The following is a 14,218-nucleotide window of genomic DNA, read 5'->3' as shown; positions in this document are numbered from 1 at the left end:
CTTCCTCTTCATCTGTCTCGCTTCCACTGAAAAAAGAGTGTTCTGACAGAAACTTCAGTTTCTCTTTTCTAACCTGTCAGTATGTGATCACGTGGCTCCGCCCACCTGTCCATTTGTTGTTTGTGTTGTTGATGTTGATGGGGGCAGCTGAGGACTGTGGAGCCCTGGCTCACCCTCATCACGCAGAAAGCCTGGATGAGCTACAGTGACAGCAGGCTTGATAACAGCTATGTCCTCTGCTCTCTTTTCACTGTTTGTAAAGACCCGACAATATTAGAGAGAAAACTTCAATAATTAGATGATAAACTGTAAGCAGGCACTTGGTGACGGTAGGGAGGCAGAACGCTCTTTCAACAGGAAGAGATCTCCTGCAGAACCAGGTTCATGGAGAGGCAGCCATCTGCTGCAACCATTTGGATGGTGGAGGGGATTAGGAGAAGAGAAACAGGACAAAAACACAAACTACAGGAGACGGACGGCGAAACGTAATCGTGTAATAAAATAAAATATCAGGACTGAAAAAGATGAGAGGAGCAGAAGTGCTCAGTGCATCCTGAGATCCCTAATCTCAGAGGTCGAGGCGTCAACTAAGCCTGCAGTTCTGTTCTGTTGGGATAAGATGATGCTATGAAGTCTTTAAGATATTATTTAAGAATAATTCCTGATTATTCAGGACTTTGCATGTGAAGAGAAGGATTTTAAATTCTGGATTAAACAGAGAACCAGACGAGAGTAGCTACGGGGAGCAGTTTTGTCCAGAGAGAGAACGTTGCTGTGTTACTCGTGTCCTGGGTGTGGTACCACTCAACCACCTGATTTAAAAGAATTACAGCAGACTCACTCTTTCACAGGATGTTCCTCATTTTAGCAATGTTGCACAGATGAAAGTCCAAGGAAAGAATAGTAGATATCATATTTCAAGAGTAATCACACTTATCAAGAGTATGTTAAAAAAGAAATCAACCTAATCTTTGATAACGATCGCTGACACTTCAGCTCAGTCTTTAGATTATTCATGGAAAAGTGGGGCATCATTCTGAGAGCACAGACTGTACTCATTTAGTTTTATGTAATGGTGCAAGGACCGAGATTTATATGTAAATGAAGATAAACCTTTTTGTGTTGATGTCGGTGTGATGACGTCAAATAACGATTCTTGTGAAACTATCACACTTCAAAAAAAGGTGTGTGCAATAAATAAACCCCCAGTCCTTGTGTTTAAATGTGAGAACATGATGTAGTGTTTCTTTCTGGGGCTCAAACACACGCAGACGCACACAAACACACTGTGTCTGAATGCTGAGTTAGAGTCGTGTGCGTCACTGCTGCTGGGAGAGTGAGGAGACTGTCGTTTGGCAAATGCCACTGCAACATCATAGACAATGGTAAATCTAAATCTGTATCCACAACACACCCACTGCATCTCTCACACACACACACACACACACACACACACACACACACACACACACACACACACACACACACACACACACTCCGGTGTACTGTAAATGTGGTATCTTAACAGAGCAGTAACAGAAAGGCAGGATGTGTCTGAGGGTATTATTGGAAACAGTTTAAAGGACACTGTGTGTGTGTGTGTGTGTGTGTGTGTGTGTGTGTGTGTGTGTGTGTGTGTGTGTGTTTCCTTATGTGGCAGAGATTATTTTTAGTCCTCACGTAGACGAGAGCGGCACAAACACCTCACTGTTTGTTTAGCACTGCGTGTAGTTTGTTGTTATCCTGAAAATTGTGTATCTGTGAATAAGAGAGAAACACATCCACTCATTCAGCATTTCCACCTTTGTCTCATGGCCGTTCTTGCCAAACTTCACTAAATCACTGCCACTGAGTTCTGCAGAGAAAAACAGGGGATATCCCTGATACAGCCTCAGAAGCTCCACCCACCTGCTTGCTAATAAATGCAGTTTATGAGGAACAGCCAATCAGGAAGTTAGTTTAAAGGGGCGGAGTTAGATGGAAGATGAGCTGAGGGGCTGCATCATGCCCCAGTATCAGATAAAGAAGGATTTTAAACAGTGAGTAGTGCAATCAAATAAAAATCTGGAGTTTTGCATCCACATTTATTTATCTTCTAATTCTCTTATCTGGACTTCGTATATATCGCAAATCATCTGCAGCTGATGTAGGTCCCAAAATCTAACAGGTGTTCTTGAAGCTGTGCAGTGAGGGATGATTAAAGCAGTAATGTCAAAGTCATTTCAGATAGTGGGTCATACATAGTTATGTTGTGTATGAACGGTCTTTAAGAGTAGGAGAAGCTGTAAAACATTTAAATATATAATTAAAGGTCCAGTTGGCAGGATAGGACTCTTTGTCAGGCTGAATCTGGCCCCCGGGCCTTATGTTTGACACCCCTGGTGTAGAGTGTCGTAACTGGTTAGTATTCTAAACATTTACACTGAATTGGAAGTTTATTTATTAGTATCTTTAGTTGTTTTGTTTTTTTACTTTTTACTAAAAAGCAGAGCTTATGTGTAGAACAGAGCAGACTGCTTGTCTGCTGCAGGCGTCTGGATGTCCGCTGGCTGTTAATGACTTCACACAAACAGAGTTTTTGTCCTGAGCTGCTTGTCCAGCCAGAAGGTGTGTGTGTGTGTGTGTGTGTGTGTGTGTGTGTGTGTGTGTGTGTGTGTGTGTGTGTGTGTGTGTGTAAGATATCCCACAGAGCCAGTCTTTGTCTCAAAGGATTGGGTTGCGCCAAATGAACAAAGCGTTCATGGTTGCCAGTAGATACGGGAGCAGGTGAAGTGAAACTTAATGCCGAAATGTGTGTGTGTGTGTGTGTTATTAATAAAGAAGCAGAAGTGAAACACACAACCATGTTCAGGCATCATTCGTTTGCCTTACAGTGATGTCCTGGAGCCTTACCAGACATCTTTACAGCTACTTTTCTAATCCTGTTCTTGACCTTCACACAGAGCTTAATCCTAAAACCAAAGTTTTTATTGTATATTTCGCAAACTAAGCCCTAAAAAAAGCATTTTTCTCTCTATATAAGAAATATATCCATCCAAATAGATCTATATAAGAAAAACATGCACTGACCTGAAAAAATACTTTGATACTTTTTTTTAACTGCCCTTCTTTAAGCTAGGACATCTCAATATTCCTCAAAAAGAAAAGAAAAGGTCAAAACTCTGTTGAGCCAAGTATTCATTTAATCTTAAATAACAATGACTTTATGAATTTCTGAAGTCATTAGAGAAAAAAATCAAGCAGTTCTGTAGATATATCATTAAGTACATTAACTTTATTAACTCTTTTCTCTCTTAAACATCTTTCTGAGCTCAATTTAACTTCAGTAATGTCTTCTTCTAAACCATCAACATACCTTTTAGACCCCATTCCCACAAAACCACTCAAAGACACCTCACAGTTAAGTAATTCTTCAGTTTTAATTTTGGGTTGTATACCACAGGCTTTTAACGTGGAGGTAATCAAGCCGTTACTTAAAACCTCTTACTTCCTGTCTAGTGAACAGAAACCATGGAAGCCGTACGGTCAAATGTAGTTAGCCTCTTTGCAACACGGAGTGGGCGGTTCCCAAACTAAATTTTGTAACTGCCAGTTACAATGAAGAATACCACTGATTCATTTGTGAGGCGGTGGTAAATAAATTATAGGGTTACCTAGGCAACCAGAACCTGGAATGTCTACTAGCGACGGACTGTAAGCAACAAAGTGATGCATAATGAGTAAATTGCTTCCTGTGTGGCCCCCCATAAGTCAGCAGAGTAGCCAATAGCTTCAGAGACTGGGACTTTTTAAACAAATTGGGAGAAAATGTTTAAAAAGAAACAATCACCAGTCCAAGGATCTGGTAGATCAATGTGAGGACCAATGTGAGGACTAAATGCATTCTTGAAACAGTTGAGGTGTTGCTCTGAAGCACACACACAATCGAACAAAAAGAAAATGAACAACAATCCTGTGCAGTACCGTCATGGAGCCAAAGACTTCAAATGTCACAGAAGTTTAAGAGGAAAGAGACAAAACAGAAAGTAAGACAAAGAAAATGAAATGACAGGAAAGAATCAGAAGCAGTGACAGGTTCGAAATAATGCTTTTAGATTCATAGAGGTGCTACACTTCTGAGTGTGAAGAAAACACAGTGAGAAAGCCCTCTAAGTAAAGAAGATGATGACTGTTTATGTCCCTGTTCAGACCACAGCACAGTTATGCTGTAATTACAAGGTTAAACTGAGACACAGAAACAGAGTGATGCTGTTCAGTACTCAACAACATGCTTCTCATGTTGTTCAACTACAGCGCAGAAACACAGAGGGGGAAATAAGCGTATCATGTGTATATCACTGAACATTTTAGTATAACTACTAAATTTATATCAAACAAACAGCAAAAATGCATTAAAGGATTCACAAGACTTTATCTGTGCTTCAATTACTGATGGACTCATTAAAAATGACATTTGTTATAACTGTGAGGAGTGTAAAACACGAGCAGGCTCGCTCTATCTGGATATGAGAGAGAGTGCGTGGGAGAGGAGTGAGAAAATGAGAGTGGGAGGAAGAAAGAGGTGAAGTAGGAGGAAGAGAGGAGTGAAGGACAGTTCGCTGAAGTGGTCAAACTCTGCTGCTGAATACGCTGGTGGCAACGATGATTCACTCACGCTCAAAGAGAGTTACGAGGCTTCTCTCTGAATCAGCAGATCGACTGGTCGCTGGGCTCCTCCGGGGTTTCCAGCCTGCTCGCAGGGTGCTGTAGTCAACGGCAGATACATTACCTGAACCTGGACTGAACGTAGAGACAACCGTTATGTTGTTATTGCTCTACCACAGACTGCATATAAAGCATGGACACCAGTTGTATATGGTCTGACTGAGAAAACTGGTCACTGAGGAGCAGCCACACCTTAAAGCACCCCCTCAACTGTTCCACTTGATTTCTCTACAGTCTGACTTCGATTGAGGAGTCGCCCTCTGTTGACTGATATAAAGAATGCAGGCCGTGGCACTTCACCCGGAAATATGTTCATTTTTTGTATACACTTTAAAAACATAGTCAGTGTATATAATGTCTGTATAACCATAAACTGTTAACAAAACCCCACCACTCTAATAGAAATATTGTTTCTTCCTGGAACCAGCAGGTTTAACATGTTAGCATGTCACATGTAGGCCTCTATGTTCCACACTTTAATCTGATTCATCTTGGCTGAAGTTGATCTCGTAGTAGCTATGATCTAAATTGGATTTCATAGATTAGACTCATCTTTGCACTTACAGATTGTTTAATTTGATTTCTCATTTTTATAATAATATACAATCATAATAAAATGATGTTCCCTTCATAGAGTATTTTAATAACTTTAAGGATACATAATAATAAATGTAAATGGCCTGTACTAGTCCCTAAGGACCCCAAAGCACTTTACACATCCAGTCATCCACACATTCGTGATGGCAGCTACATTGTAGCCACAGCCACCCCAGGGTGGCTGTGGCTACAATGACAGAGGCGAGGCTGCCGGACACTGGCGCCACCGGGCTTTCTGACCACCACCGGTAGGCAACGGGTGAAGTGTCTTGCCCAAGGACACAACGACCAAGACTGTCCAAGCTAGGGCTCGAACCGGCAACCTTCCGATTACAAGGCGAACTCCCAACTCTTGAGCCACGATCGCCCCAACTAATAATAATAATAATAACAGAATGATGAAATATCAAGTAAAGCTACAAGAGTTTGTCAGCACCACCACTGTCAGCGGAGGATTGCTATTACCATGAGCAGCGGTTAACATCTGTTTGGTGGCTGATTGTGAGATCAAGACATCGATGACCACAAATATGAGTTTAAGTTAGACACAAAATGAAAATGATGAGGTGGTGAAGGTGGGTTGCAAAGTGGTTTGTATAGTCAGGTTAAAGCAGTTTAAATGGCTAACCCATTTTTTTCAAGTTGGATTTGTAGAAACCTGATGTGAGCTGGCACTGACCACATTTATTTAATCTTTTTATTGTATTTTAATTTGGATCATTGGTCAGACAAAACAAAATATTCAATAGATGCCAGGATTCAACTGGTGTTTTAAAAGTTAGCTTGAATGATTTATTCAACCAACAATTACAAAGTTATCTATGAAGGACTAATTGTTACGTAGTTTGTTTATTCAGTGTTCAGTCTGTGATTCTTACAGCGGGTCGAGTGTGTGATCAGGTTCAGGACACTCAGGCTTTGTATCAAACGCTCAGTTTAACAGTTTAATATATTTTGTAAAACTGTCAGAGGTGCTGATTAAGTTGGAGTTTGTGTTATTGTTTAGTTTGTGTTGGCGTGTTGTTCCTCCGCAGTGTTTAAGTCTAAAAAATGTTGTTAAAGCTATCATGTTTGCCTAGTGGCCTTCGTGTCCGTGATTCAGTTCTCTGTGTGCTGAGTGTCGTTTTTCATGCCGTGTTTTGGTTTCTTCCACCCACTGCGCCTCAGCGTTACAAAAGCAGCTCCACCACTGAGCCTTCGAGCTGAGCAGCAGCTATCAGCATGAGACAGCTGTGACAGTTTGCTGACAGTCAACAGTTTTGATGGAGTTTCTTTTAGGTGGCACGAGGTCACTCAGTGAAGTTCAAACAAGCCACAAACTTGATCCATTTTTCTGGAAACAGTACCGTAGTAATCAAACAAAACTTGAACTGGAAAATGGTTGATATATTTGATAATTAGTTGCCCAAAAGTTATCTTCCTTTTAATATCAGAGCATTTCCTCTCAGTTTCATCAGTGATCCAAAACATGGAGGGGAAGGGGCATATTTTAACTGAAACCATGATAGGACAAAGCCACAAACACAAACAACAACAAAAACCTTACATATGATGGAAGCTGTAGGGGAAAAACTATCAGACCAGGTTATTTATACACATAGGTACACGCGGATTGAAAAATGAGTCACAGGTTTTAGCAGTCAAAGTGGAGCTGATAATGTGGAAAGGAAGCAAAGGCAGGAAGTACAAATACAATGAGGCATAGAGAGATGAGAACTAGAAATACAAATGAGAACAAAAAACTAACATTTCAAGGTCCATGACAAAATCGAGCAGATTTTAGTGCCTACACCAGCAAACTAAGCGAATCAGCAAGAACTTAAAGGACGAAACAGGACATGAACCAGGACATTGTAAAGATTCTGACACCATCTCCCCTCCAGCCTCTTAAATTGAACTGTACATGTCACCAAAAGTAGAACAACACAGACACCAAAGAGCACCAATGTTATAGAAGTGAGGGCAACAACTTGTCCAACTAGGTTTTGGGGACCCAGAGCCTATCCCAGCTGGCTCTGGGCACCAGTCTCTCCCATTTTGTTGCTTTTGGATTTGTTAGTTTTCCTTCTCAGACTGTTATACCAGTGTTTGTGACTTTAGCATCTACCGTTTTTCTTCCCGGGACATTGGATCACACTTTGAATCCAGAAGCAACAAACATTCAGTGTTTCATAGAAAAATAACATCCTGTTTTTAGAAGTGCATTCATCATGAAAGATGCAAAATGAGGAAACAGTAGCAAAGAAAATGTTAAAAATCAATTCAAGCCAAAGCATGAATTGCTTCAAATAAGAGGAACGAGGTCGATGACCTTTACAGAGAAACTTGCTGGTTGAAAATGTCCAAGGATTTGTTTGAGGAAAAAGCTGTTACACGAAACTTTTGATATCAAGTGTAGGAGGGTGAAATCCAATAAAAATTACATATTCCGTCCATAGATGAGAGAAGGCTCAAGGTTTTGAGGGCGATTTGAGATTTTAAAGCACTACATTTATGCTCACTGGTCCTTCCTTTGCAAAACTATCCTTAAAAGCTCAGAGGGTTTCTCTTTGTGGGCTAAACGCCAGTTATACTAAAAATATATCCTCAAAGGTTGTTGGAGGTGGTGTGTGGGAGTGTTTTCCACCTCCGTCTCCCATCCACTCTCCTCATACGGTAGTTACTGAAATCCATTGTCCTACACACCGTGGGTTCCTGCAGACAAAAGCTAAAATTCAAACTCTGTTCTTAGATGCGGAGAAATGAATGCACCAAAGGCTATTAGTAAGAGATGGAAAGGTCAAGTGAGATAACTAGAGTAATAGCACAGTGCTGCTTTTTAATTTTACGTCCTCTTAATGGGTCATTGTTTCTGCTAATGTCACCGTCCTGGTGGGTCATTAACTCATTGAGGTGACTCACAGGACACAAAGGGCTCTGACATTTTTCAGCCCATTGCCTTTATTATTAAAGTGGGCTCAACATTTGTATTAAAATGTTCTTCGCAGTGAGAGAAACAAAGATGTGAGTGGTTACAGCTACAGGTGATTGTCATGGTCGGCTGTGTGGCAGGCAGGATGAGGACCCAATCGCAAAACTCACGGACTCAAGGGATGAACTCAAAAGGCAGCTTTATTGCTGACAAGATGACAGGAAAATACAAAACTTAAACTGGGCACAATAAACTAATACTTGGAGAGAGACACAGGGAAATCCACGCAGCATGAGGGAGACTACGACACAGAACTGAGGGAGACGCAGACATAAATACACAGAGGGTTAACGAGGGAAGTGGGAGCACATGGGGAACACAGCTGACACAGATAATCATAACGAGACAGGGCAGGAGTGAACACAACATGACGCATACTGACGAGAGACTGTCAAAGTAAAACAGGAAGTACAGAGGTTCAGACAGGAGGAGAGAGCACGGGGAGAACACAGACATAACAGGCTGGGGAAAACATGGAATAAAACACGAAAGGGGACAAGGGCTCATGAATACACAGAGGGGCACACAGGGGGTGAGAGTCACAAAGGGAAAGCACACAGGGAACCACATAACAGGGCAACTCAGGAAACAGAACCTAAACAGGGAACTGAATACAAAAATACAAGAGAACTAAGAATACTGGGCCAACACGGCCCAGGACCATGACAGTGATAAACAAACAGCTTCGAGCACATTCAGTAGAAATGTATCATTAACAGGTGCAAATGTGTCAGTGGGGAGTTTACAGCATTTCTGCTGCTTCTAAGCACTCAAATATTTATTATTGTGAATTTTCTGTATTAGCATCATGGCTGTTTGTTGAGGCAACAACCTTTAACAAGACCTTTAAATGCCATGTAGTTCTGGCTTTTGTCAGAGTACTTCAGATATTATAGTCAATCTCAAAACTTTTTAAGGATTTCTAAAACGTGCATGCGTCACTTATCCGATTCTTTCCTTTTTCAGACATTCTGTTGTAGATTTCCTTCTGTGCTTAGGATCATTGTCCTGTTGCATGACTCAGTTTCAGCTTTATCTGTCAGACAGACAGCCTCACACTAGACTCTAGAAAACTTTGTTATACAGAGGAGTTCTCGGTCAACCCAGTGACTGCAAGGTGCTCAAATCCTCACCCCACCATCACCTCGCAGACAGCTGGTGTTTGCTGATATTGTGTGTTTGGTCTCTTTTGTCCAAATGATACAGTTCCAGAAGTGTTCTGTTTTGTTCACATGCAACTTTGCAAACCTACGATGTGCTTCAGTATCCTTTTTAGAGAGAAGAGGCTTTCTCCTGGGAACCATTTCAAACAAACCATAGTTGTACTGTCATGAACTTTCACCTTTCATGCATGACCACGCTCTCTGTCTCATTTCAGACATTACCCCAAGACGTCATTCACCATCGTGGCCGACACTCCAGAGAACCTGAGACTGAGACAGCAGAGCGAGCTGCAAAGCCAGGTAAACACACACACACACACACCAGGCCTCAGATGTGTGTACGATGCAGGAGCGCTGCCATCATCTCTGACCTGCTTTGATGATGATGATGCCATGTAGTGTTCGTCTGGTTGGTTTTTCCTTTTGAATGATGCCAGGCAGCCTCCTTGTTTTCCCCACAGCTCTGATTCGCACTGGTGTACTTTGACTGCGATAAAAAAAAATGTATGTAAAAGCCAGATGCAGTGTATAAATAGACAAACTTCCATCACATTCTCCTCATTTCGCCTCCAGGAAGCAGAGCTGTGCACCTGAGCGTTTTCATCTCTGTGCCGTGCCAAAGGGGAGGAGACATGAAGCTAAGAAGGTTTCACCAACATCAGGGCTTCATACTGTGACCTTTCAGTCAGTTTAGGTTTTCACTGGAGCTTTTTCCCCTTTAACTTCTTCAGTTTTTCTTTTCTCAGTGTGCCAAACCCTATGGTCCACATTTTCTTTACCTATTTTCTGGAAATGGGTTAAAATTTATGCTACATTTGGATGGAAACTTGGCAGCTGAAACCCCGCAAAAAATCTGCCTGCTTGCCCAGATCCACTTCAGTCATCAAGTCAAGAAACATAGTTATTCTTTCAGCAGAGGCCGGGACAGCTTGTACTCTACAAATGGCTGCTGTGTAGCTTGGTCTTGAATAAAAGTACTTCTTTTGTTTTTAAAATGACAGATCCTCGTAGATTAGGTCACACTGTTTGATGCCCTGATGTATTTGAAACCTTCTTAGCTTCATGTCTCCTCCCCTGTGGCATGGCACAGAGATGAAAACCAACGCTCAGGTGAGCCGGTAGAAGCTGTGCTGGCAGCTCTGCTTCCCGAAGGCGAGATGAGTCACTGTGCCGATTTACTGACACTAACTGATGCAATGGACATGTGAGAGAATCAGCCAGCTATCTGTGCCATATGTCCTCATCCAGTGTGTGTGTGTGTGTGTGTGTGTGTGTGTGTGTGTGTGTGTGTGTGTGTGTGTGTGTGTGTGTGTGTGTTTCAGCCCAGCAGACTGCAGTACAAAAGGACAGATGTCCACTCAGCAGTCTGCTGGAGGGGGCATGCTGTTTGGCATGCTTATGTGTGTCTGTGTCCTGCTCTGTGCCAGTAACGACCCCTCCATCAAATATTTGTCATTTACAGACCAGTTTCACACATTCGTGTATTCTGTCCCGTCTCCGTTTCTTCTTTTCACTCATTTTCCTCTGCTGTGATTTCAGGAAACTGTAAAAACCAAATATTTTACATCGGTGATCTTTTGGATTTTAATGCCCTGTTAGTGCAGACTACTGACATCATCACTGTTGCAATGTTGTTTTGATGAGGAGATCCAAACTCTCCTACACATGTGAGAAAGGCTTCTTCCTACTCTGCCTTTCACAATAAGAGTCTTTGAAGTATACACTGGTGTCGTCAGAGCTGAATGCAGGACTCAGCAGGCTGACATCCAGTCAAAGATGAATGTTTATTTAGGCAGTAAGCAAAGTGGAAAATGTTAAGCTAATCCAGAAACACAGGTGAACACACAGGGTAGCACAGGGAGAAGCATAATGGAAACTGACAAAAGACACTTTATTAGGAATACCTGCTCAATTGTTCACCCAAATATCTAATCAGCCAATCACATGGCAGCATCTCGGCGTGTTGAGGCATGTAGACATGATCTGGGCAAAAATGGCTTGTTGATGGCAGAGGTGAGAGGAGAGACCAGGCAGCTACTCAAATGATCACTCGTTACAAGCGTGGTATGCAACAGAGCATCTCTGAACACACAACACAAAGAACGTTTGTTTAATCTGTGCCAGTTAAAGAAGTTCTGAAAGCAGAAGAGTGTCCAAGCCAGTATCAGCACGGTCTACCTAATACAGTGGCTGCTGGATGTGAGGGTGGATGTGAGGGTGAGGAAGGAGGTACAGCTGAGTGTAACTGACACAGGTAGAAACAGTTAGGGGTGGGCTGACAGACATGTAGAGGGAAGAAGACAGAAAGTAAACCAAGAACCTAGAAATAAAAAACATGACGCTAAACTTCAAAGTAAAACAGAAACAAGACTCACAGACACGACAGCAGAGACAAGCTCAGAGATGAGGCAGAGGGAGGAACAACAGGGAAGCACGGAGGGAAGTAAGACCACTACAAACAGAACAAGGACATGAAACCAAACATAGGACGGAAAAAATCAAATTCAGCACTTAAAAAAAACATAAATAAAAACAAAACGCTCAGTAATACCACAGGATTAGGAAACTATGATTCAAATAAAAAAATGTCTTTGTTTCCTAAAGTTATGAAAATGAAAGATTAATTTATTTCTTCCGATTTTAATAATAATAACAACATTTTTAAAAAGTAATTATTATGTCAAAATTATAATAGATGCTGTTTGGGTTCAGTCCAGAGCATGAAGCTGCTGCACAGGAAGTATAGCTGTTCATCCAGGATAACACCACACAGCTGCATGCAGCAGGCATCACTAAAGCTAGAGACAGAGTAGGGCACTTCCTTCTATTTCAAAATAAAGCACATCCTGTGAGCACTTTCCATAAGAATACTAAATTATTATTATTATTTATCATTATTATTATTTAGGTCTAAACACTTTCACATGAACAGCATGCTGCAGAATATGTGAAACCAAACCATCCAAACCAAAATCAACACTTTTCCATCTCTTGGCACTGGTTGGCCTTTTACATACAAAAACATTGTCAATATCATAAAACCACAACAGACCAAAGACATAGATCCACATCGACTGAGGGGAAAATAAATGTTTTATTTTGTACAGCTTTACAGACCCCGCAGGTCTGTGTAGCTGTGCTATAGTCTTCATGGTTTGTACACTGGATTCATATCAGCAGAAATGGGTTAAAGATCCACTAACATATCATACATCTACACGGCAGGCAGATGTGGAGTGGGAACCACTCAAATAAAGAAGGTGCATCCCTGAAATTTCAACAGTGGTGCGTTTGCATCTTCTCCTCTTTGGGTGTGGAGGTTAGCTGAAATAGAACTGGAATAAACTTAAATCAGCATCAATAAAGATGTAAAATGACTAATGTGTCATTTTTAGCATTGTCTTTGTAAAAGAGGCTTTCTTCCCTTGTGCCGTGTAGAAGGTGGAAACAAACCCTCTTCTTCCTCTTCTTTAGTTACTTCCTGCCCACTCGCCTGCTCTCTCTGTAGGTCATGTATAAGTCTGTTTATATTTGCTCTGAAACTCACAGGTTCTCCTTCAGGAAGCTGATTGTAACAGACAGTGACACTGTGTAGCATTAGTGTGCTTACATTACACACACTGGGAAACCCCGCATATGTTCAGCACTGACCTCGTTGTGTAAGGCACAGAGGAAAGGATGAGACATGATCGTGTGACCTGGTTATGGTTGGCGCTGTCTGTCTCAAGCATGTGGATTACATATAGAGAAGTCACAAAATAAAAAACAACGATTTTTCATTGCAAACTAAAATCATTCGGTTTTATTTAAAAGTCATTGTGAGATCAAATAAACAGCTCTTATTTTATTTGCTCTGAAACTGCAGTTTTTCATCCTTCAGACCAGCTGATCGTTCATCAAAACCTAAACAGCCTCACAGACCATCTCACACAGTCCTGAATGATCAGCACATTTTAAACACCTCATAGTTTCTTTTCAACCTAATAGAGCACTTTGCTCTCAGACGGGCTGACTTGTAAATGGTTCTTATATAGCATTTTTCTACTCGACCACTCAAAGTGCTTTGTACAACATGCCTCATTCACCCATTGACACAAGCACTTTTGTCTACGTTTTTTCTGTGTAAGTGCTTCCTATCATGAGCTGTTCTGCTTCCAGAGCTGCAGCCACCTCCATGTGGTTCTTAGACTTTCTAAAAGTAGACTGGGATGAGTGGAACCAGCTCCCAGTTTGTGTAGCCTGTGTACTTCAAGGATTAGCCTTAAAACATCCAATATTGATTAAAGCTTATTTTGAGGGCTGGATCATCCTTTAGTTATGCTGCTTTGGTTCAGGCTGCTATGGGACAAACCCTGATGCATCTTCACTCCCTGTTTTCAGCTTTTGTCTTCTCTCTGTTGGAGTTTGTTTTGTCCAGTTTGTTGTTCGTGGTCTCTCCATGCTCCATTTCTCTCTCGTCTTTCTTTCATCGCCCTGAAAGCTGAAGCAGATGACTGCCCCTCCCTGAGCCTGGACTTCTCTTCCTGTTAAAAAAAGTTTTTTTCCTTCATTTCACTGCCAAGTAGAGGATTGTTCAATCAGTGAAGTTCTCCTTATAATAGTTAAGTAATAGTTGAAACCCTGTCCCCTCAAACCGGACTCATACAGGACGCAGAGATCTGTGTTCAACCACGCAACTTCCTGAAACCAGTGAAGCAGATGAAGCAACCACGACCATATAAAACTATAAAACTGTTCCACTCCAGTCTAGGAGGAGGAGGTAATGTTGAAGACTACAAAAAAA

At 41.5% G+C, this 14,218-nt stretch overlaps 1 protein-coding gene across 1 annotated transcript in view; it reads left to right on the top strand.

Annotated features, from left to right (window-relative positions):
- Positions 1 to 14,218, top strand: part of LOC146662679 (LIM zinc-binding domain-containing Nebulette-like) — a 58,466-nt gene that overhangs the window by 28,297 nt on the left and 15,951 nt on the right. The window contains exon 3 of the mRNA XM_085419300.1: positions 9,651 to 9,735. Within this exon, the coding sequence (XP_085275426.1) occupies positions 9,651 to 9,735 (85 nt within the window). The remainder of the gene's footprint in view (positions 1 to 9,650; positions 9,736 to 14,218) is intronic.

The sequence above is a fragment of the Rhamphochromis longiceps genome, linkage group LG9, assembly GCF_057381845.1.
Source record: "Rhamphochromis longiceps isolate RC_006_pf linkage group LG9, R_longiceps_female_GT1.1, whole genome shotgun sequence".
In the NCBI taxonomy this organism is placed as follows: domain Eukaryota; kingdom Metazoa; phylum Chordata; class Actinopteri; order Cichliformes; family Cichlidae; genus Rhamphochromis; species Rhamphochromis longiceps.
The sequence above is the reverse complement of the archived record's forward strand: the minus strand, read 5'-3'. Positions and strand labels throughout refer to the sequence as shown.